Here is a 21,172-nt window from a genome sequence, read left to right as displayed (position 1 = left end):
TCATAAAAATGCTTAAGCCATAAATGATAACATTGCAGTCTCCAACAGTATGACATACTAATTCCTAATCCTCATCCTGCATTAGAGACAAATCTGTACAGTTACACAGATTGTCAGGGTGGAGTGAGCAATATATCCTGAAAGCTAGTATGAGCATAATGTATTCCTTTTGTACATTATTTTATTGAGAATTTGTAGCACTTCTTAAATACTTAGTGTTTTTTTTCTCTTTTCAACAGGGAGAAAAGAAATCTGCCATTTACTCCTATTCTGGCATCTGTTAATCGCCTTGTTTGTTACCACCTAGGAACAGTAGCAAAAGGGTCTTTCATTATCACACTAGTGAAGATACCACGAATGATTCTTATGTATATTCATACACAACTCAAAGGAAAGGTAAGAGAAATAGATTCAATTTTCCTACAAAAACTCAAGGCCTGATATGTTTACCTGTTTATTTAGTCAGTGTGGGAGGGTGGAAGTCTTGTTTTGGAATAGATTAGGGTAACAAGAAATTCTTCACTGTGAGGGTGGTGGCGAGGCACTGGAACAGGTTACCCAGAGAAGCTGTGGATATCCCATCCCTGGAAGTGTTCTGAGTCATGCTGGATCAGGTTTTGAGCAACTTGGTCTAGTGGAAGGTGCCCTTGCCTGTGGTGTTGGGAGTATCTTCCAACCCAAGCCATTCCTATTGTTCTCTGAATATTTAGACTTTACAGGACCATGGGACTGATACAGATTGCTTAAGTTAGCAGGCTGAATATCAGTTACTGAAGCACAAGGGAATATTAGTTTCCATAAAAAACTCTTTATCTATGTTTTCCCACATTCTGTGCTTTCTAGGAAAATGCTTGTGCTCGCTGTATGCTTAAAGCGTGCATTTGCTGCCTTTGGTGTCTAGAGAAGTGCCTGACATATTTAAATCAGGTAAGATTTTCCATATTTACGTTTTATGTAAGGGCCAATATTAGTATATATATATATATATATATATATATATATATATATATATTCCCAGAGTGCAATCTGATGCCGACATATAGTGTATTGTACTTTGGAGCTGAACTTGAATGACAGAACTTCAGTCTTGTCTCCATTACTGAAATTACACTGCAAATCATTACATCTTTGGAATATAAATAAAAACTAAAAAATAGCCCATATTCATCTTTGTGAACATGGTTTCTCAACTTTATAACAATTTAGTGGTTTAATGGAGGCATTTCCTCTTAGATCTACTCAGTCAAACTACATCTGAGTTTCAAAATATTTTTGCTATGAAAAGAGAATTAAGCTTTTCTATGCGTAACATTTAAGATTCTCACAGTGTAAAAACTATACAAAACATCAAATTGTCATCATCATCTACAAAGGACAAAAAGAGTTGCAAAGTGCAACACACTGGCTGGTCCTTGTAAAAGACCCATTGTAAAAGTGGGTTTATGGGCCATAAATATCACATAAATAATTATCAGATACATAAATATCTTGTACATAATATCTCTTTCACTGTTCTTAATTTTTTTTTACTGACCGAAATGTAGAGAATAAAATTGTAAGAAAGCATTTTAAACGCCCCAGTGTAATCCTTGAAAACTGTCCTTATTAACCTTGAATGCAGTGTAGTTAAGTATTTAGAAATTATCTTGGTTGACTTGTATGGCACTCAGATTCTTTTATATTTCCAGATTGGTTTTTTTGGAACTATTTAATTTCTGTAGCTATGCTACTGTTCACCTCCTCCTGCAGAGGAATTGCAAATTCTGTTTAATGAGTTTTTTTGAACAAACTTGTTAATGCATAAATTATGAGCAAGAGAGGAGAAGAATAGTAATTCTTTACCTCATATAATCTTCTGTCAGCTGGTTCATATTGCTTGATTCAACAACTCTCAAGGGAATTTTTGTTCATTAAAATCATATGATGAATGTGTCTTACTCAAAGCTGTATCTTCCCCTTCACCTTCCCCACCCTCCATCTGAAATGCCTGATCATTCTATGAATAAATCTTCAATCTCCTTTTCTCAGAATGCGTATACAGCCACAGCTATCAACAGCACCAATTTCTGCACCTCAGCAAAGGATGCCTTTGTTATCCTAGTGGAAAATGCTTTGCGAGTGGCTGCCATAAACACAGTTGGGGATTTTATGCTGTTTCTAGGAAAGGTATGTCTGCTGCATACAGCTGTTGCAGATCTATGTAGGAGCAATCTCTCTTTAGCAATGGCTTGAACCCTAATTCAAAATACCTTGAAAGGCCTATTTCTTGGTGTGCACTTCATCACATCTAGCTGCATCATGTTAGGAAGGGACTGTCCACTATAGGGAGCATAAACAGATGATCCACTTAAATTTAGTAGAAGTGACTAGAGAGGAATAGCTGAAGTTTATGATGCTTTTTGCATTTTTTAGGGAGTCAAGAGAAAAGTGATTAAAAAGTCTAAGGTTTTGATTTTGTAATTAAGACAAAGAATTGTAAGGAAAGGAAGTTGTTCTTTTAAATTCTGTGTAGTATGGAGTTTCTAGGTTTATGTTGAAAATTTGACACGTTAGTGATCACCTTTTATGACAAAATCAGACTGGAAGAGTACAGAAGCCTGCTATGAGGAACTGCAAGTTTAAGCTACGAAGTTAGTTCTACTCTGAGAATTAAAAGAAGACCAGAATAATTTCTGTGATCAGTCAGCCTTTTGGATTTCCAGCTAATGGAGATTCACTTTAATCCAGTGAATTATTTCTATCCTTTGAAGTGCCATAATTTACTGAAACAATTAATACCAGATTATTTATCTGGACACTGCTTGGACTGATCTGTATTCTTTATTGCATTCCTCTACTGTTAAATCAGAAGTTCAGCAGGCTGGACCTTGTATCCTGTAATTAAGTGAGTAAGCTGTGAGAAGAAATAAATGCATAGGGGAGCTATAGGTGCTTTGGAGAACCTGAAATTACATCACAAAGTTTTGCTGGGGAATCTGAAAAGTGTTAGGAAACACCTCCTGAAAAGGCATCTCAGATTATTAGAAAAATGTTCAGGTGACAGATATGTTCAAATGAACAGTGCACATAAAAATCAGTATCAGCTCAAATAATGCTACACTATCAGCATCTCCTCTAGCAGTTCAATGTGATGTTTTTGTAAAAGCTGACCTATTTTATGATTATTGCAACTATTTATGAAAAGCAACTATTGTTTAGTTGTTTTTCATAATAATACACTCAGAAATATTGAAAAAATTACTTGGCACCACCAATTTAGTCTTTTTGGTTTTGTCAAAACCAGACTGATACCCAGTGGAATGTCTGTTACAGGCTCATACATAGTGTAGTTCTGTAGAGACTGTTACATGAAGTGCCTCATGTGAACTCTGATCTGCTTTCTCCTGGATGGAGAAGAAATAGATATTAAAGAAGCTTGGAAATTGTTTCCACTAGCAAAATGAAAAATATACCATTCTCCTAATACCTAACTTCTGCCTCCATCCCAAATAAAAAATAAAACTGCATGTTAGTTGATGCATGGCATTTGATTGTGGGGTTTATATAATTGACAGGACAAAGTTCTTTTTTACAGGAATATTGTATAACACTAGAATGATGACAGCAGAATATAAATGTAATTTTCTCTGAAAAATACTCTTTGTGATGAAGAATGTGTAACAATTGACTTGAACCTGCTGAAAAAAGAATTAAATGTCTTTTATCCTCAGGGACATGGGGAATCCAGGAGGTAAAGCTCTTGTTACCTACTGTCTGTTACCTCTAGTTCTAACCTTGGCAGACCAAGAAGCATACTGCCTTAACACAAACAAACCAAACAAAAAATTTCAAAAGGCTTCTGCCATTAGAGTTGTCTACCATTTTCTTCTTCAGGTCCTGATTGTCTGCAGCACAGGTTTGGCTGGCATTATGTTGCTGAATTACCAACGAGATTACACCATCTGGGTGCTGCCACTCATCATTGTCTGCCTCTTTGCATTCCTGGTTGCTCACTGCTTCCTTTCCATTTATGAAATGGTTGTTGATGTCCTATTCTTATGTTTTGCCGTCGATACAAAATACAATGATGGGAGCCCTGGCAGGGAATTCTACATGGATAAAGTTCTCATGGTAAGTTTTCCCTTACTCTCAAAGTGTAAGGATCCGGTTCCATAAAATAGGTATTTTGACAATGGAATGAATGCAGTAGCTGAGTTCAATATGGGGGTTTTTGGTTGTTTTTTTTTGCCTTGCCATCTTGTTCATGGCTTGATCAAGAAACAGTGTCATGGGATAAGCATCAAGTAAGTAATGATGCTTCCTTCCCATGATATTGGCTTCTGTTTGCTAGCTATTGGATGAGCAGTGATCTCACAGATTCATACTCTTGGATATCATGGCTTGTCAATTACACAGTGCAGAATAGAAAGAAACAAAACAAAGGAAGAAAGCTTGGGTTTTTTTTACTTTCCCAAGAAGGACTTGTCTTTGGATATGAGAGAGGAAAAATATCAGAGTATTTTACCTCGTGCATAGATAGTGATCACAGTGGAGTTTTTATACAGGCATTGACCAGAATTGGCTCAGTCACACCTAGAAATACCAGACTTTATGTCCTGTCCTGGAGCCTACTTTGTCAAGACCTTTTGCAAGTCCAATTCATTTTGTCTATTTTTGTCCATGTCATTCTCTGTTCACTATAACTAGAAACCAAGATATAAAAAATCTGCTTGTCAAACCTCTCACTTTTTTGTTGCATAGGAAATTTCTTGTCAGTGTTTTTAAGTGGCAGGTGTAGAATATGTCTCTGTAAAATGTACCCTTGTGTAGGCTAGAGGAAGATTCTCATGACTTCTTAGCAATTGTTTTTTTTGCTGGGAAAATCATGCCAAGAGTTTAGTGCTAAATTTTTTGTAAACCTCTATGGAATGTAGAGTATATAATAAATAAATCAGCTGCTGTTAAGTTGCTTTTTAAGAGAGTAAGAGTAAAATGTAGCAAGTTCTCTCAAAAGAAAGCACTGATAGATTGTAAAAGCATTGTGGGTTTCTTTAGTCAACAGTCAATATCACAAAACCTCAGCAGCTAAAGTTTACTGACATGTTCTGCAGAATTCTTGCCTTGAAGAGAAAAATATTGCTTAACATTTTATAGCACATTTTCTAATCTGCATGAAAAGGAGATTGTCATTTTGTGAAAAATGTAAGAGGTTGAATTAAGGACAGTTAGGGAAATCAGCCAAATCTTGCAAGTAATTATCTTTAACTCCCTTTGTGTAATGTAGTTCTAACATTTGGCACAGAATAAATGAGATTCTGATTTGTTTGGGGTATTTGTTGTGGATTTTTTTTGTTTGGTTTTGACTTTTTTTTTTTTTTTTGAAAATCAGCCTTTTACTTTCTTTCCCCATAAAGGAGAGCATTGCAGGGTAAATATGAAAGTTGTAAGAGCACACAAGGCAGACATCTGTCTGGCTTCCAGAATTAAGTGAGGCAGACCTTTGTGGTTATTTGGAAGGCTTTTTTGATACCTTGTGGTCCAGTCTAAGCAAGAGAAGTGGGAGATGTAAATTAGCTAGATATTTTGAGTAGTTACATCTTGAAGTTTCTGTCTTGAGATTTAATGTTTGGAGTCTGCTCTGTGAAAGCACTCGTGTTTTCATTACTGTTTTTCAGGAGTTTGTGGAGAACAGTAAGAAATCTATGAAAGAAGCTGGCCGGGGAGGTGGAGCTGAGGGCAGAGAGCTAAAACCAATGGTAGGTGCAGATGAGGAGGTGGCGATCCTCCAAGAGTTTCACTTTTACTTCTTCTCCCTCTTTGTCTTTACTGACTGCACTTCTTCAGGAGAAGTTTTTGTTCTCTGTATCACTCAAGATGTTCTGCTTTTTCTGTTTGTGAGCTTGCCTATCACCTGGATGGCAGAGTTTTTGTCACAGCTGAGACCATCTCCTGTAAAAGTAAGATGAAAGGAACTGTCTCATATGAAACAAATGCAATGTCATTTCATTAGGATTACTGGTGCATGCCATGTGGTATATGCAGACAGCCCCAGATGCTGAACAGTCTAAAAATAAGATGGTTCTGAGATTCTATGGGCTCTTCTCAGCCCTGAGATGAACAATTTTTGCTCATCTTATATTCACTGCAAAAGCCTGAAATGAAGAACACTTACTGCGTGCATCAGTTGTTGCAAAGTAAGACCAGGTATTCAAAGCCCTCACCAAATTATCTTACACAGTGCCAAGGAATTGGATACAGTGATTCCTTTCAACCTGCTCAAATGACATTTCTCCCAGTTGTTTGTTTTATTGCCAACTACTTATGTTGCTTGTCTCTTGTGTGCTCTTTCCATCTCACACTGTCAGATGCACAGACAGTGAACAATGCATCATTTATGCTTCTGCAGCCTGTTTTACTTATGGTGTGCCTGTTAGGAAGGCATTGCATGTCTGAGTAGCCTGGAATAAGAACACTATACATGGTACAGATAACAGATAGGAGGATAAGTTTGGAAGGTGGAGAACAGAGGGCGTATAACAGAGAGCCAGGCTGGGCAAGGTATGATTTGTCATCGTACATTATGACTTTGTGAAACAAAATATTTTTCCATTATCACTTTCTCAGAGTGTTTGGGGTCTTATTCATTTCCGTACCATGGGGATCATTTTTTAACCAAATGGAATCTAAATAAGTGTATGCTAACAGAATAATTTATTTTTCCAACAATGTATGTGAAGCCATGTTGCATGAGCATTTTTTGACTAAGCTGGAATGGGTTCCTGCTATAGACTGGATAGATGTGTAGCTTTGCGTGTTTTGCTATTTCATTATGGCATACCAGTTTCTAGATTTGCTTATGCCTAAATGCTGCTGTGTTTATACATATAAAAAACTAATTCTATGCTCATCTACTGTTTTCTTCTGGGAGTAATTCTAGCTGGTCAAGCAGACACTAACGTTGGGATTTTCAGAGCGAGCTAATTGCTGTAAATGCAAATGTGCCATGAAAATAATTGAGAATTGGGTGTGCAAACTCTCTAGTAATATGCACAAAAAATTCAGTTCAAAATTTTATGTTAAACGCTGTTTCAAAGAATTGGTTTACCGTAAGTGGTTTTCCACTTACACTGTTGTCAGAGCTGACACCGACTGCTACTTACAGTTTTGTACTTGACTGCCTGAATCTTGGATGTTAAAAAACTTTATTCAGCCTCACCCCTTGTAGAATTGCAAACCAAGGGTGGTTTTATTCTTTGAGGAAAATTTTATGGACTCTTAGCCTGGTACTGGCTGAAAGTCCTCTTAGGATGGCTTGGAGATGCTGAGCACTTGAGGCTCAGAGTGGAAGTCTCCTGCTGAATTACTCCCAGTTCTGCTGCTCATGTGATTGTCTTTGTTTGGAACTGTTTGGGCCTTGTGGTTTTCCATTTTTGGGCATTCAGCTCCAGTTGATTTGATTATGAAATACTAGGATCTCGCTTCCTGATCACAATGGGGCACAGCAGTTAAATTTCTGAGACCTTTCCCCAAAGTAGAGGGCCTCAGTTATAGCTAGAATAGGATCGTTATAAGTCTACTGTGTAACAGTAGTGCCCATAGTCCCAAAATTGCATGTCTGAAAAATAGATCAACACTACTTTTCTCTCTTTTTTTACAGAGTCTTTACTGCTTTGCTTCACTTTCCTTGAAAAGCAGATATTTATTAGATATGACAATTATTTCTTCAAGTGAAATGCCCCAAGTGCAGCTGTATTTAAAATAGATATTAGTAGCAGAGATGAGAAAACACTTCAGGAAGTTCTGTTCTTGTATCAGGGCACAACAAAAAACCCCACCTTTTCATGCTTTTTTCTTTATGGCTTCCAGTGACCCCTTTGACTCAATTTCTCCTTGTCCTTTGGCATCTGTCTAAGACTGTACTGTATGACTTTGTTTTCTAGGCCTCTGGAGCAAGTTCATCTTGAAACTAGCCAGCCATATTGGAACCCATTGACATTCCAAAACAGTATATATATACATATATACATACATACATATATATATATATATATATATATAAATAAACAGCCAAAATCAGAGAAAAGGAACAGGGATTTAAAACTTTTTTTAACAATTATTTTTGTGAAACATGTACTCTTTTCATACGGGTGGCTTTTACAAGCAGCTTTATCATTGTTCCATTTCTTAAGTTATTTGTTGTGGTCATGGAAATGTTGATTCTTATCTGCTTGATATTTTAAAATCTGGAGGAAGTATCATTGTAAAGATAATCTGAAATCATGACTGGGTTTAGAGACAGATTTCCCATGACACTGCTAATCTGCTGAGAGTTTTACTTGTTTAATTTCTTTAAAATTTTCATTAAATTCAGGACAGTGACATGTACAGAAAACCTTACATCAAGAAAAATTTCGAATTTATTTTTTCAAGAGGTTGTTTCAGCAAAAATTTGTTCAGTTGAAATGTGTTTGTAAGCAGTTATTTTACTTTACAGCCCTGGCAGGGCACAGTTCTGTTTACCAGTATCAGATATCACAATAACCAACTCCTCAGGTATTTAGGTGTGTGGGAGCCCTTGCATCTCCTATTAAACAGAACCTACAAAATGGGGACAGATAATTTTTATATGCAATTAACTTCCTGCTTACCCTACTTTTACCCCTCATACCCATTGCCCTCTATCCTCCCCCTGAGTTCAGTAGCCTCCTTCACACTTCAGCAGTGTTCCTTTGAAGGGTATGGATTCTCCATACAGGCAAGTGAAATAACAGATTGTTAAAGCTCAGTCTTAGCCATACTCATGATTAATTCATGACTAGATACAAAGATGCTGAGGATGGGAAGAGAAATGAATTGTACTGCTCTACATAAAAAAGTACTGTATGCTTCATTTCATCTAATGAGAGAGCTCTGGGAGGTAGAAAGGATCATTCCTTGCCTGTTGCTTGATCCATATTTGTACATACTGTAGTGAGTGGCTAAAGCCAGAAAGGGCAGAGAAACATTCCTTTGGAAGTGTACCTCCCAGGATAGTTGTCTGAAATTATTAAAGAGAACATGCTTTATTATTATTATTATTATTATTATATACATAATATACATAAATATCTCTTCAGTCTGGAAGTTCACCAGATATGAATGCTAATATTCAATTATTCAGCATAGTGAATTGGTAAATGCATAACTGTATTTGCTAAGAATTTATGATCTGTCTATGCTATATATTCCTTTTGTTAACATTTTTTTAAGAAAACTATTTTTGTTATTGTAAAATTAATATTTCAGAGCAGAATTTTTAAACTTATTGCACTAAATACAAGCTGTCTACAAATAATGATGCCTCAATGGTTCAATCACTCCATTCCAGAAAATCTTTTGAAAGAGTAAGAGCCTTTCTACAGAAGCTTTATGATGGAGTAGAGAGGTATGTCTAGGAAAAGACATGCACAACTTGTGTAATCAAGGTTTAGTAAGTAAGCAGTTAACTGTGCTTCCTTTCAGACTATACCAGACTTCTAAATTGCTGCTGAAGGTTTAAATAATTATTTAGTGTCATTTAGCTAACTAGTGCTCTTATCTTTTTGGCAATAGTAAAATGTTTCACTTTTGCTTCCAGAAGTCATTTGATAACTTAAATTTGTTACTTTTTTTCCCTGTAAGCCAGTTAAAACAATTTACACTTTTCATATCACAGAACCCAAACTATTTGAATGATACAAAAATAAAGATACATTCAGAAAGGATAGCTGTTGGGGAGGCAAAGAGACTTCTCCAGTCCTGGAAGCACTTACTCATTTAAGTGAACCATATCTGTAACTACTAGCATCAGGAGGGCTCTCTAAGTATGGAAATTGCAACATACACATCTGTGTAAGTGCTGACTGGATTAGAGCTTCAGCCTAGGGATCCAAACTGGAGCACAGATGAGGCCTCTCTGTGCAAGTTAGAGGTCAGACTTGCCCTGAAGAAGCATTGGAGCAGCCTTACTTTTGTGGAGAGGAGACATTCCTGCAGTACCAGTGTCTGAGACAGCAGTGGTACTCAGCACCAGATCAGAGGGATTTAGCAACACAAATTTAAAAACTAGCTTAGATGAATTCTAGAAACTGGTTTCCAAGACTAAAAGACTTACCAAGTACCCAGTTGTTTCCAGAGAATCTAGTTTTAATCTTGTTTGGAGGTTATTGGAAGTGCTTAATCAAAGAAGCCTTGTATTCTGCTCATTTTGATAAGAAAATTCTGCCATGACTGGTTCCACAAGTTTGTGTTCTCCACTCACTGGATGTTCTGAGTGGGAACTGTACTCTGTAATTGCAACTAGGACTGCAATTGGTAACAAATTTTGTATTTTTGTATGACTTGACTGTGCACCATTTTTATAGCAGTTTATCCTGTCTTAAAAATAAATTTGTTTATTTACATGGTGTTTAAAAGATACAGGCAACACTTTTCTATGGGTAGTTGTAATGTTTAAGTGAGAAACCTATATCATTACAAAGTTCTTAATAAAAACATGTGCACCATTCTTGAGTGTATATCCGGCATGCAGAGCTTTTCAGTCTTGACAAAAAGGCATTCCATCCACACACATGCTTTCCAGTGGCCCCTTGAAGCTTTTGAACACCCGTTGAAGTTCATTTGCAACCAAACTCTTCCAGCTCTGTCTTGTGCACAGAGATAAGCAGAAGTCAGAATTCTGAAAAGATAACTTTTCAGGACAAATTTAGACTGCTTTCCTTTCCTAGTGGGGATAGTGGAGTGGGAGGACATTTTGGCATGTAAATCCCATACATAAATTTTGGCAGTAGGGGTGCTGGGGTCTGCCAGCTGTGAGGGATTAAATACTTCTTTTGACTGTTGATTATTAAAGCCAGTGTATGGTCTGCTTTGTGGGAAGCAGTCTAGACTAAGTAGAGAGTGATGCTGCGCTGAGAATAACAATGCAGGAGGAGCAGATGAGACAGCTAAAACAGAGAAATCATCTCCTCAGAAAGTCCATTGAATTGAGTAGTGCTAAAAGACTGGAGATTTAGGCTGGACAATTTGGGTTTAGAAACAATCATTGAGATTACTGCTTCCCAGCATTTGGCTTCTGCATCATGGCCTCTGACCAGTTAAGTTTCAAATAGAAAAAACATACCAATCCTTAAATTGTTAATTTTTTTCCCACGTTATGTTTTCTGTTTGGAAGTTGAACAGTACCATGTCATCTTTACTGCTTCTTCCAGCCTTAGAGAATGTTTTTTATTGTTGTTCTTTTGGGTCTCATTTCTATATTGCTCTCTGAGTAAAAGAGTGGCAAGTGGCAGAGTGTCAGCTCCCCTTTGTCCCTTGATCTTACCACATTCCCTTTTACCTTCTTGAGGCAGTGATTCAGGATATTACCTGTAGTGAATGAGAGGGAGAGTATGTGCTAAGCTAAAGTTCTGAGGTAGAACTTTTTTCTTTTTTTGTCTGGTATTACTCCATCACTGTGGTTAGAAGTGCAGCCAATCACTTCTTGAGTTTCACTGCTGCTCCAGATATAGACTTAACACATAGAATGGCCAGCTTAGATTTGCATCTTCAGCTTTCCATGAGCTCCCAGTGCCAGAACCAGGATGGGCTTCTAAATGTGGCCTTACATTGGCATAGTAAATGAATGACTTTTTGCATTTGGAAAGTGTTTTCTGTAAGGGAGACCTAACAGTGGAAAATGCAGTTAAATGTTGTGGTGGGTTGACCATGGCTGTCATATACACTGCTACTCTGTTGCTTGCTCAGGATGGGAGAGAGCAGTGAAAGGACAAAAATACTGATCTAAGTGCAGCTATAAGCAAATAAGGAAAAAAACCAAAACAAAACAAAAACAAAGGCAATCATTTACCAGCAGATCAATGCCCAGCCAATCTCCAAGCATCAGCTGCTTGTGAACTACACCCACCCCAGTCTGATTGCTGAGTGTTACATTACATGGTGTGGAATATTTCTTCAGTCTGTTCAGGTCAGCTGTCCTGGCTGTGTGTCCTCTCATCCTTTTGCCTAACCCCAGACGACTGCGGGGGTCATAGAGTGGAAAATAGAGAAGGCCTTGACCCTGTGCAAGCGCTGCTCAGTAGCAGGTAAAGCTTTGTGTTAGCAGCACTGTTGCAGATCTAAAACATAGCATCTTGCAGGTTGCTGACCGTCCAGTCTAACCCAGTACACAGGCCCACCTACCCAGCAATTAATCCAAGACTTGCTCCCTGCATTTCTGTACAGCATCTTCTCAGGGTGGTTACTTCTTTTCTAAAAGGGCTTTTTTTGCAGCAGGCAATTAGCCTGCTCCACAGTGCTCCCTTTCATGGAGGGAGCAGGGGATGTTAGCTCTTACTCTTTCAGCACATAATGGGGATATAAAGCAAAAATGAGCCCTTTCTGTATCAGTGTTCTGGCAATTGAGCAGCCAGTGTTGGAAACAATATACTTAATGTGCCCTCAGGGCATGCACTTTAGTGGTTTGCTCTTGAGTGGTTATGATGTATTCTATGAATGTATGTTATGGAGTCAGAATAAAATGCATGTAGCAGACATATACTCATCACCATCTAGTGAGCATTTAGTTCAGAATGCATATTACATGCTATATTGAATATGGCACAGTCGTTTTAAGAAACAGTTTTAAGATTTATAAGTAGATACCTTACAGCATTCCCGTTTTTAAAATCATGGCTTGGCCTGTGCAGATACCATTTACTAAATCTAACTATCACTAGCCCATTGTTTCCTGAACAGCTTGTGTCACATTATCAACACAGAAATTCTATTTCATCTTTGTGAAAAAACCAAAAAGACGACAAAACAACTCTCGTGTTTCCCAATACAAAACCCAGCAGGCTTATCTGAAGCATTTCTTACCCTCAGCTTCTTTGTTGGGATGATGAAAGTTTACTTTAAATATTTCATTTTCAAATGCTCTTCCAACTATTTAGTCTCTGCTGTTATTTCCACCATGTAACAAAATTATGGAGACTAGTAAATCTGTATTTCTTGTGTTCTGTAGCAAATACTGTTTTCAAGGTATTTTTTTCTTTTATATTTAAAGACATGAGAGAAAAGATGAAACTCATCTCCTGTGATGAGGGTTATGTATAAAAGGCAAAATTTCTGGTCTGGGATGGAGCTGTGATGAGTCTTGCAATCTGATACAATCAAGCCAAAGCTCCTCAGAGACCAGGATTATGAAAATATTTCTAAAGAGAACTGGTAGCATGAATTGATCTGAAAATACCCATTTGAGGGTTAAATTATCTGGCATTCATTGGAAAGACATCTGTTAAAATGAAACTAGCAGAAAACCAGCAAATGCCTATCAGATTCTACTCCCCTGTCTTACTGAGTTCAAGTCATCATATTTATATGATGACCAGAATTGGTGTTATAAGCATTTGGTACTTCTCTACAGAAACTCCCTTTAGAACCAAGGTTCCGAGAATTCAGAGTAAAAGTACCAGCTGACTTTAACAGAACTAGCCTAATTTCAGTTATGTTAAAGACAGCTATGGCCTCTCTAAGTATGTGATTTATAAGCAGATACCTAACAGCATTCCTGTTTTATGCTGGCAGCATAGGTGGATACCATTCCTTAAGTGTACCACCTCTCCTCTTTGGGTTAGTGGGAATTAGGGGCAGGTTATTTCAAAAAGTTATGGTGAAATTAGGAAACTGACTAGTTTTGAAACCCAGCAGAAGTTGTGCATTGACTGGAGTTCCTGCTATAAACATGTTTTTTAACTCAAATACCATGTGTCCTCCATGCTAGTATTAGTTGGGTCCCTCCCTGCTGCTCAGACTGAAACAGGAGAGTATCTCTCATTTGAAAAACAGCAGCACCAACAATCTTATAATGTCTCCCAGGGGAGTGAGGGAAGAAAAAACAGAAAGGTGGTTTTATTTCTAATGTAGGACAGAAAAGCTGCCAGAAGTTAGGTGGAGCCGTGAAGAGCAGATAAAAAATATTCCACAGGATCTTCACAGTAGTTAAGAAAATTCACATTCCAATTCAGACATTTCACAGCAACATCTCCCGTGTCCCACTTTAATTTTACTCTGGAGCTCTTCAGAGCAAAATGAAAGTGGAATACTATCCCTATAGAAAATAATTATTTCTATATAATGAATTGTGTTGCTGATTACAGAAACTACTGTAAGGAAAAAGGAAAATCTTCTGAACAGATTTTAAAGGCTTGACAGTACTTGCATTGTCATAGTCCGTCAAAGCTTCATCTGGAAACGAATTTTTCATCCTCCTTTACTCATACTTCTAACAGGGCAATCAAACCCCTGGACTGGCTTAGTGATTTACATTGAATCAAGATCAACTAACAAGTGCTCCTTTTTCCAGTGGAATGCCACCTCCTTTGAGAATGGGAAAAGTAAATGTGACACTGTTCATTGTTGTCTTGAGAACTTAAACTATTTTATACTGCAAGCTGTGAATGCAGGAAGAGAAAAGAAATTAACAGTGCTGATCTAATCTTAGATTTTCTGTGTAAACTGACATTGTGCCAGGATACTGATGCAAAACTGTATTTTAGTCTAAGAAATGTATAGATTTTTTAATGTATCAAAATAAAGTTTTCCTTTTAAGTAAGAAAGAAATTTCTGTATCATCCATGTGGTGTGTGTAAGCCATGCTCTCTTACTCCATACAATACAATCTCATGTTCCTGAGAAGCAAGTCAAATTTTTGCTGAAGTTTTACTTTGTTCTGTGCCTGCTCTTTAGCTGAGTAGCTGTAGTTATACTGGACATACTGTCCTGGTGCCAAGAAAAGCATTCTGATGGTAATGTTTTCTGAGATGAGCGTATTAATGGCGTTTGGTAGAGGAAAGGCAGGATATTTTTGCTGTCTTTCTTCTCATTGATCCTCTCACATCTCTGCTTCTCAGCTTCCCTCCAGAGTCTTGGAAACTGCCCCTTTAGGCTAATGGTTACACCCATCACCACAGTCCTCAGCCTCTCTGGTAGGCTACAGGGTGTGCTGAAGTCTGTCACATACAGAAGCAGTTGGAAAGTTTTTCACTGTGAAAGGGGAGGTTGGGGTCACACATGCAGAAGAGTCCTTGCTCGTACCCAGGAAGCAGGACTCTCAGGGCTCATAAGGCTATCTGGAGCATGCTGGTTCATAAGATGCTTTGCCTTACCAGGACCACTGTTGGGCAGTGAACAGTAGGGAGGCATGAAGGAGATCTTGCTATGCATTATGAGCCATGCAAGCTGCATATCCCAGCACAGCACCTCTTGTGGCACCATCACCTTGTTCCTCAAGGACCTGTACATATCCCCACTCTGCACAGCTGTTCTAACAGCTTGGATGTCTAAAGATAGATGGTGAGTAGACTCAATAACAGAGGCACATACAGTCACAAAGATTTCTTCCCCTCTCCTCGCTGTCCCATAGCACAGCATATTTCTGCTTCTTGCTGACAGGTTTTTTTTAAAACTAATACTCTAACGCACTAGTAGCGAAGCCAAACCATGTCTTCTGCTTCTGTTTTTCTTTACTGCAAACCACTTCAGCACTGTATTTGCCTGAGATAGTTTACTTTATCTGGAAACTCCTGCTGCTTCTGAAATGGAGATTGATGCTGTTGTGCCCATCAGTCATCATCATCATCAGTCCATCAGGAGGAAAAGGATCAGACAGCCCATCAAGCAGGACCTCTGCACACAGGGAGGGTCCATGCTGTGGACCCAGAGTGTTCTGCTGCATGTCAGTGTTCTGCAGTTCCACTGAAGGTACGTGCCCTTGGCTCAGAGTGTCTATTTCACGGTTTATTAACAGTGAAGGTGCAAGGCTAGATGGGATTAGCTGCACAGAGAAAAAGAGGCTCCAGAGATATCCGTCATCAGCAGAGGTGTTAGGGGCAGGAGGCATGAGACATAAAGGTTGTATAAACCCTGTCTGGTTTCCACTGTATTTTGCCTATGTCAGAGCTGCAGAACAGGAGCTCTTTAGCTTTATTTATACTCTTTAGCAGTGAGGGATTGAAGCACTGTCTGCAGAGATCAGTGCTCTGAAACAAGAGTTTCATGATGTCTAGGAGAAAAAAACCAGGCACCTAAAGGTGGGCTGCAGAAGGCTAGTGAGAGAACCATATGCAGGGAGAACAGAATGGGATATGGGACTTGCAAGGTAAATTTCAGGGTACTGTGGTGCATTGTGGAAGAAAACCCTGCTCTCCTGCTGTTAGCAGGGATCTGGAGACAGAGGACTGGAGCTGTAGAAGCAGGATTTTTCCTTCAACCACACAGCAGTTCACACTGGCAAGACATTCCTCATGTGGTGGGCATGTATCTCTGACCACTTACCCTTGGGTCTCAGCCCCGACATTGGCAATTGCAGAACAGCACAGGCAGCTGCCTTCTCACATCCCCACTCCCTGAAAAGCCTTGCTGTCCCACTGGAGATGAAGGACTAGTCTTCTTGCTAGCAACACAGCACATGTCCTTGGCTGCTGAAGGAGCTCTCCTGCCATGTGTAGAGGATGTGACCCTCTGTATGCAGCATTTGGTGTGCAGCAAATGGACTTATTCTCCAAGGCAGGGAGCTCAGATCCTGTGCTGCTGGGGTCTGGAATCACTCCTTCCTTCCACTCTGGGCCACTGACCCAGTTTTAGTCACTGGTATTTAGATGTTAGTTTAATGAAGATTATCTAGTGCCCAGGTAGTGATTATTTAGAATTTCTAATTACTGTTAAATTATGAATGTGTGAAATGGATGGAGCTTGCACTCCCACACACAGAAAACCTAAAAAGGCTGGTTTTCTGACAACTACTGCCATCATCTTCATCTAGTGCTTATTCTTGTTTACCTTAAATATGCTAAAAATAAAGTGAAAGAAAATCCAACACCAGAGCAGATTTTGTGAGACCCTTACCAGGGCAGTCAAAGCAAGAAATAAAGCCTATGAGAGAAGCTATTGAATTTCTGTATCTCACTACCTCACCTGACAGTAATCAAGTGGGAAACCAATGAATGAGCAGGTATTTCACACTGGAGTCCTCTGAAGAAGAAATTACAGACTTGAACCCTGTGCCCTAGGAAAAAAAAAGTCTGCCACCATCCCAGAAATAGTGATGTCTTCTGTTTTTAATTGCTTTTCTGTTAGCTCTTGTATTCTAGTTTTAAATATTAAGTCCTGAATACAAACCTTGGACAAAAAATATTTGCTAGGCATTGGCAATGCCAGATGAGGCACGGTGGTCTGGCCACTTCTCCATGTCCCCCCATCTCTGCTTAGAGAGGAGAGGTTTGACTCAAATATTTGGACACCTGCCTGTGGCCAACACACTGCTTATCCACCAAAGACCTCCCCCTCTGTCACCTGGGACATCTCACTTTCTGTCTCTGTGCCTCCCTTTCCTCAAAGATGGGGATGCAATGAAGGCTGAGTACATTAAAGATCAGTCAGTACTCAGATATGGCAGGAGGACAGATGAATGAAATAGGAACAGGTAAATAGGAACTGTGTGTGAAACTGGGATCTAAAAATGCCTCTGCAGCTGCAAGAGGCAATTAATTGGGTGGAATTTGTATCCTATGCAAGGGAAATGATACAGACATGAACAGACTCATTGCTCAGACTCATTGCTCTTCTGATAGTTAAAATATCTGAACACTTAATCCTTCATTAGAAAATCCCCTCCAGTCTTTTAGTGGGTCTTGATACTTCACTCTGCCTGCTTTTTGCCAGAAGAAAAATCCACATGTTGGAAGGCGTGCTGAGTGTCTTTCAAATCTCTTAAAATTGCACTGCCCCTAGTAACAACAACAAACCTAACTTTAGTACCTAATGTTGAACATTGCTGAATGAAGTAAAGGGATTTCAAAGCATGAGTTTGCTGCCTGTTCTGAAAGGTTGGGTAGGAGGTCTGCAGAGTTCTTCCTTCTTATGGGCACAGAAGCCCTACTGCTTCAGGCAAGGAGCATGATGGCTTGCTTTTGAAAGCTGTGGTGTTGTATCTGTGCATTATGGGACAACACAAGGACAAGAAAACCTCAGAATGGTCTGTATTTCCTTGCAGCAGGAGACCAGCCTGCCAGAAGAGCATGGGAGGTTCATGCTGTTTATGATGAAGATGAAGCTTGACAGCTTTATAAAAATGTAATTTGCTCCCCAAAAAAACCAGCATAAGCACTTGCAGGTCTGAATTTCCCAGAAGATGAACAGCTTGAAAAGCTGTTAAGCTTCTTAAAGAAATAATAAGGAATCAAAGCTTGAATGAAGAGTGTAGGAGAACTAGACACAAGCCTGAATTTCTGTTCACTTTATTGTGTTCATGCGGCAGGGCCCCCTACCTTTCCATAATCACCATCTGAATTTACTTTAAGAACAGCACATAACAAGGCAATTAAGGTTTTGAGCCATAAGGGGAAACTCTTGTTTGAATTAAGCTAAACGTTTATATACATGGCCACAAGCTGGGGTTGGGCTCCAGAAGGGCTGCAGCCATGACACGGTGAAGGAAGTGGGAGGAAGGAGGGAATGAACTGATGACCTGCCAAGCCAGAGCATGACATCAATTGGGGTAAGTCCCAGCAATGGCAAAGCCTCGCTTGTTGTCTGGGCTGCTGTGGAGCAGCTTTGTATTTCAACCTTGTAGCTCTACCCACCCCCACTGTGGCCCCTGCAGATGTTTTCCAGCTAACCTTTCTGGAGGGATGAGGCTAGAACAGCCGTAAGTAGAGAAAAGGCAGTGGAAAAAGCAAATATGAAAAGAGCAATTAGTAGTAAATGAGGTGCCAGATCTCAGAGACCCTTCTCAGAGGTGGGCCTCTGGAAAGCTCAGAGGGAATCCAAGAGCATTATCTGTGCCATGTTTACTGGAGTGGGGGACAGTGGAGTGTTTCTTTGCAGGGTATTTGTGCTTGCCTTTACCAATTACAACTGCTGGACATTAAAAAAATTTAAAAGTTTCTTTGGCTAGAATTAAGCATTTACATGGGGGTGTTTTGAAAAATCATATGAAGACAAATGAGCCCTTGCCATCTGAGCATCATTGCATTTGCAGCAGGAGAAGCTTTTGGAGAGACCATGTCTTGAGTGTCTTACTTTTTTGCAAGGGGGAGAAACTGTCCTTTCTGCTTGTTCTGGTATTTAAAACGTTAAGAAGGTCTGGTAAGAAATGATGCAGTGCTGCAGGCCAGGACACAGAGCACCTTGGTGTGATCATAGTAACACATCAAGCATGGGGTACTGAGTATGCCACATATGTCCAGATATGCCTATGATGTGCTCGTGCAGGTGAAAGCTATTAAAGATGATTAGCACTTCATACTGAAGTAGTCTACTCTTTGGAAGAGAAAGAGGAGCTACTCCTGAGTCAAAGGGTTAATTTTTTTTTGTATCACAAAACGTAGACAAATATAAAATCTTTGTTTTCACTCATCCAGATGAATCCTGCCAACTCGTTCAGCCTAAGGGCACAGCTCAGTACAAGGCATAGGCAGCATTATAAGCCTAAAGAGCAACAGCTTCATCTGCTATTCTGTTCCTTCCTTTGCAGTCAAAATAATGAAATCCAGGGGGAATTAAAAGTATCCTGGCTGCAGAGCCCATCAGCCAACCATTGTAATGTGGTTGTGAAATACAGAGCCACAGACTAGCAAGCACAATTAGCTAATAAGATCAGCGCTCCATCATACCCCATTTTAAACAGGCTGCTGATAGAGTAATTTTGACACCAAAATAGCATCACAGGAAATACAGATTCACTGCAACTCATTGTGCCTTTTATTAAGCAACAGTACACCACTACAAAAAAGCCAGATTTTCACTGGAGGCTGTCAGCAGGAGCAATTTCTCTGCTCAGGCCTGTGCTGATGAGAAAATTTTCCATGTCCCCTTCCCCCAAGTAGAGCCAGCATGGTTACACCTGCCAGCTGTGAAGGTTTTAGGCTGCCCATAGCTTCCCTCACAGACCTCAGCAGGAAGAAACACCCTGGCTGTTCAGCAGAACACTGGCTCTGCCATATCCTCCATGTGTAACTCAGCTCAGCTCAGCTCAGTGTGTGTTGAGCCATATTTATTCCTGTGAGGCACTGGGCCTGTTCTTACCCCTATCCATGAAGATCAGGAGACCAAATGAGCCATGCTAGACTGAGTAAGCTCCTAGAAAATTAAGGTAGCTTGGGCTGCTGGGTCTCACCAGCAGCTCATAGCTCATTAGGGAATGTAATTCAATGCCCTTTAATGCCCTGACAATGTACTACCGCTTCCCACAGCATGCATGGATGGATGTACAGCACTCTCTGGGTTTGGAAGCTTCCCAGCAATGGTGCTCTCTCTCATGGTCCCAACTGGAGACTGAGTGCAGCTCTCTGAAACGAAAAGGCAGCATTTTTTCTCCTCTAGTTTTTCTTATAAGAACAAACTGTTCTCTTTTCTATCTAGTTGAGGTTTTTAACAAACCAGCAAAGGGTGGTTCATCTCCTTAGAGCCCATAACTTGAAATCTTTCACCACAAAAATAATCCCATTGCAGTGAAGTCTCCAGTCTTCAAAGGCACCTCTTGGGCCAGCTCCAGTTCTGGAAAGCCTTGTTCTGAGATGAGATGTGGTGCTGCAGCTGGGTGGTGTGGTTTCCAGTGACCTGTTCTTTCAGTGGCCCCTCTGCCCCTCTGAGCCTGTCCTGAGGTGGGCTCCCAATGAGCCAGCATTGCTGTGAGCTTTACCAGCCTCCTGCCTTAGAGGACTATTGCCAGCTTGATAACCTTCTGACAGATGTCAACCCTTTGTGCCCTTCCTCCCTCCTCTTCCAAGGCAGGGCTTACTTGTGTCAGCATGTGTCCTCCCCACAGCCCGTGGTGCACATGCCTCACATGATTTCTGTACTGGACACAGCCAGCCTATGAGTGCAGCCAGAAGCATGAACAGATGAGAAGCTCACCTCCTGACTGGCCCAGCCCGGAGTCAGGAGATGGTGCACAAAGCATTGGCATTGACAGTACCTGACCTCCCCCAGCTCTTGTCCTTGCCTCCTCCTGCTGGCTTATCAGACTGCAACCCAAGGTGATGCACCAGAGGTTATTGCTCTCCAGGAGGTAGCAGAAAATAGGTGTCTGGGGCAAAGGTGATCTGCTGCCTCTGAGTTTCACTTACCGTAAGAGTAGGACAGGATTAGAACACCCTTTTATGCTCCTCCGCTTCTTGTGCTTAAGGAGAGTTAA

The 21,172-nt window shown here is 39.9% G+C and overlaps 2 protein-coding genes across 5 annotated transcripts in view; both read left to right on the top strand.

Moving 5' to 3' along the window:
• The window catches only part of SLC44A1 (solute carrier family 44 member 1), a 72,844-nt gene extending 57,567 nt beyond the window's left edge, over positions 1 to 15,277 (top strand). The window contains exons 11-16 of one of the 4 annotated variants that reach the window (XM_064736871.1): positions 240 to 396; positions 844 to 927; positions 2,029 to 2,166; positions 3,874 to 4,110; positions 5,655 to 5,735; positions 15,147 to 15,277. In XM_064736871.1, coding sequence (XP_064592941.1) covers positions 240 to 396; positions 844 to 927; positions 2,029 to 2,166; positions 3,874 to 4,110; positions 5,655 to 5,735; positions 15,147 to 15,182 — 733 coding nt within the window. In that variant the 3' untranslated portion in view covers positions 15,183 to 15,277. Of the gene's footprint in view, positions 1 to 239; positions 397 to 843; positions 928 to 2,028; positions 2,167 to 3,873; positions 4,111 to 5,654; positions 6,815 to 7,919; positions 9,056 to 11,953; positions 14,592 to 15,146 lie in introns of those variants that run through there. The other 3 variants (XM_064736870.1, XM_064736872.1, XM_064736869.1) reach the window with 3 other exon arrangements.
• The window catches only part of SLC27A6 (solute carrier family 27 member 6), a 76,311-nt gene continuing 70,362 nt past the window's right edge, over positions 15,224 to 21,172 (top strand). Inside the window, exons 1-2 of the mRNA XM_064736874.1 lie at positions 15,224 to 15,330; positions 15,520 to 15,738. Coding sequence (XP_064592944.1) covers positions 15,585 to 15,738 — 154 coding nt within the window. The 5' untranslated portion in view covers positions 15,224 to 15,330; positions 15,520 to 15,584. The remainder of the gene's footprint in view (positions 15,331 to 15,519; positions 15,739 to 21,172) is intronic.

Source organism: Zonotrichia leucophrys, chromosome Z, assembly GCF_028769735.1.
Source record: "Zonotrichia leucophrys gambelii isolate GWCS_2022_RI chromosome Z, RI_Zleu_2.0, whole genome shotgun sequence".
In the NCBI taxonomy this organism is placed as follows: domain Eukaryota; kingdom Metazoa; phylum Chordata; class Aves; order Passeriformes; family Passerellidae; genus Zonotrichia; species Zonotrichia leucophrys.
This window is presented reverse-complemented; position numbering and strand designations above follow the sequence as displayed.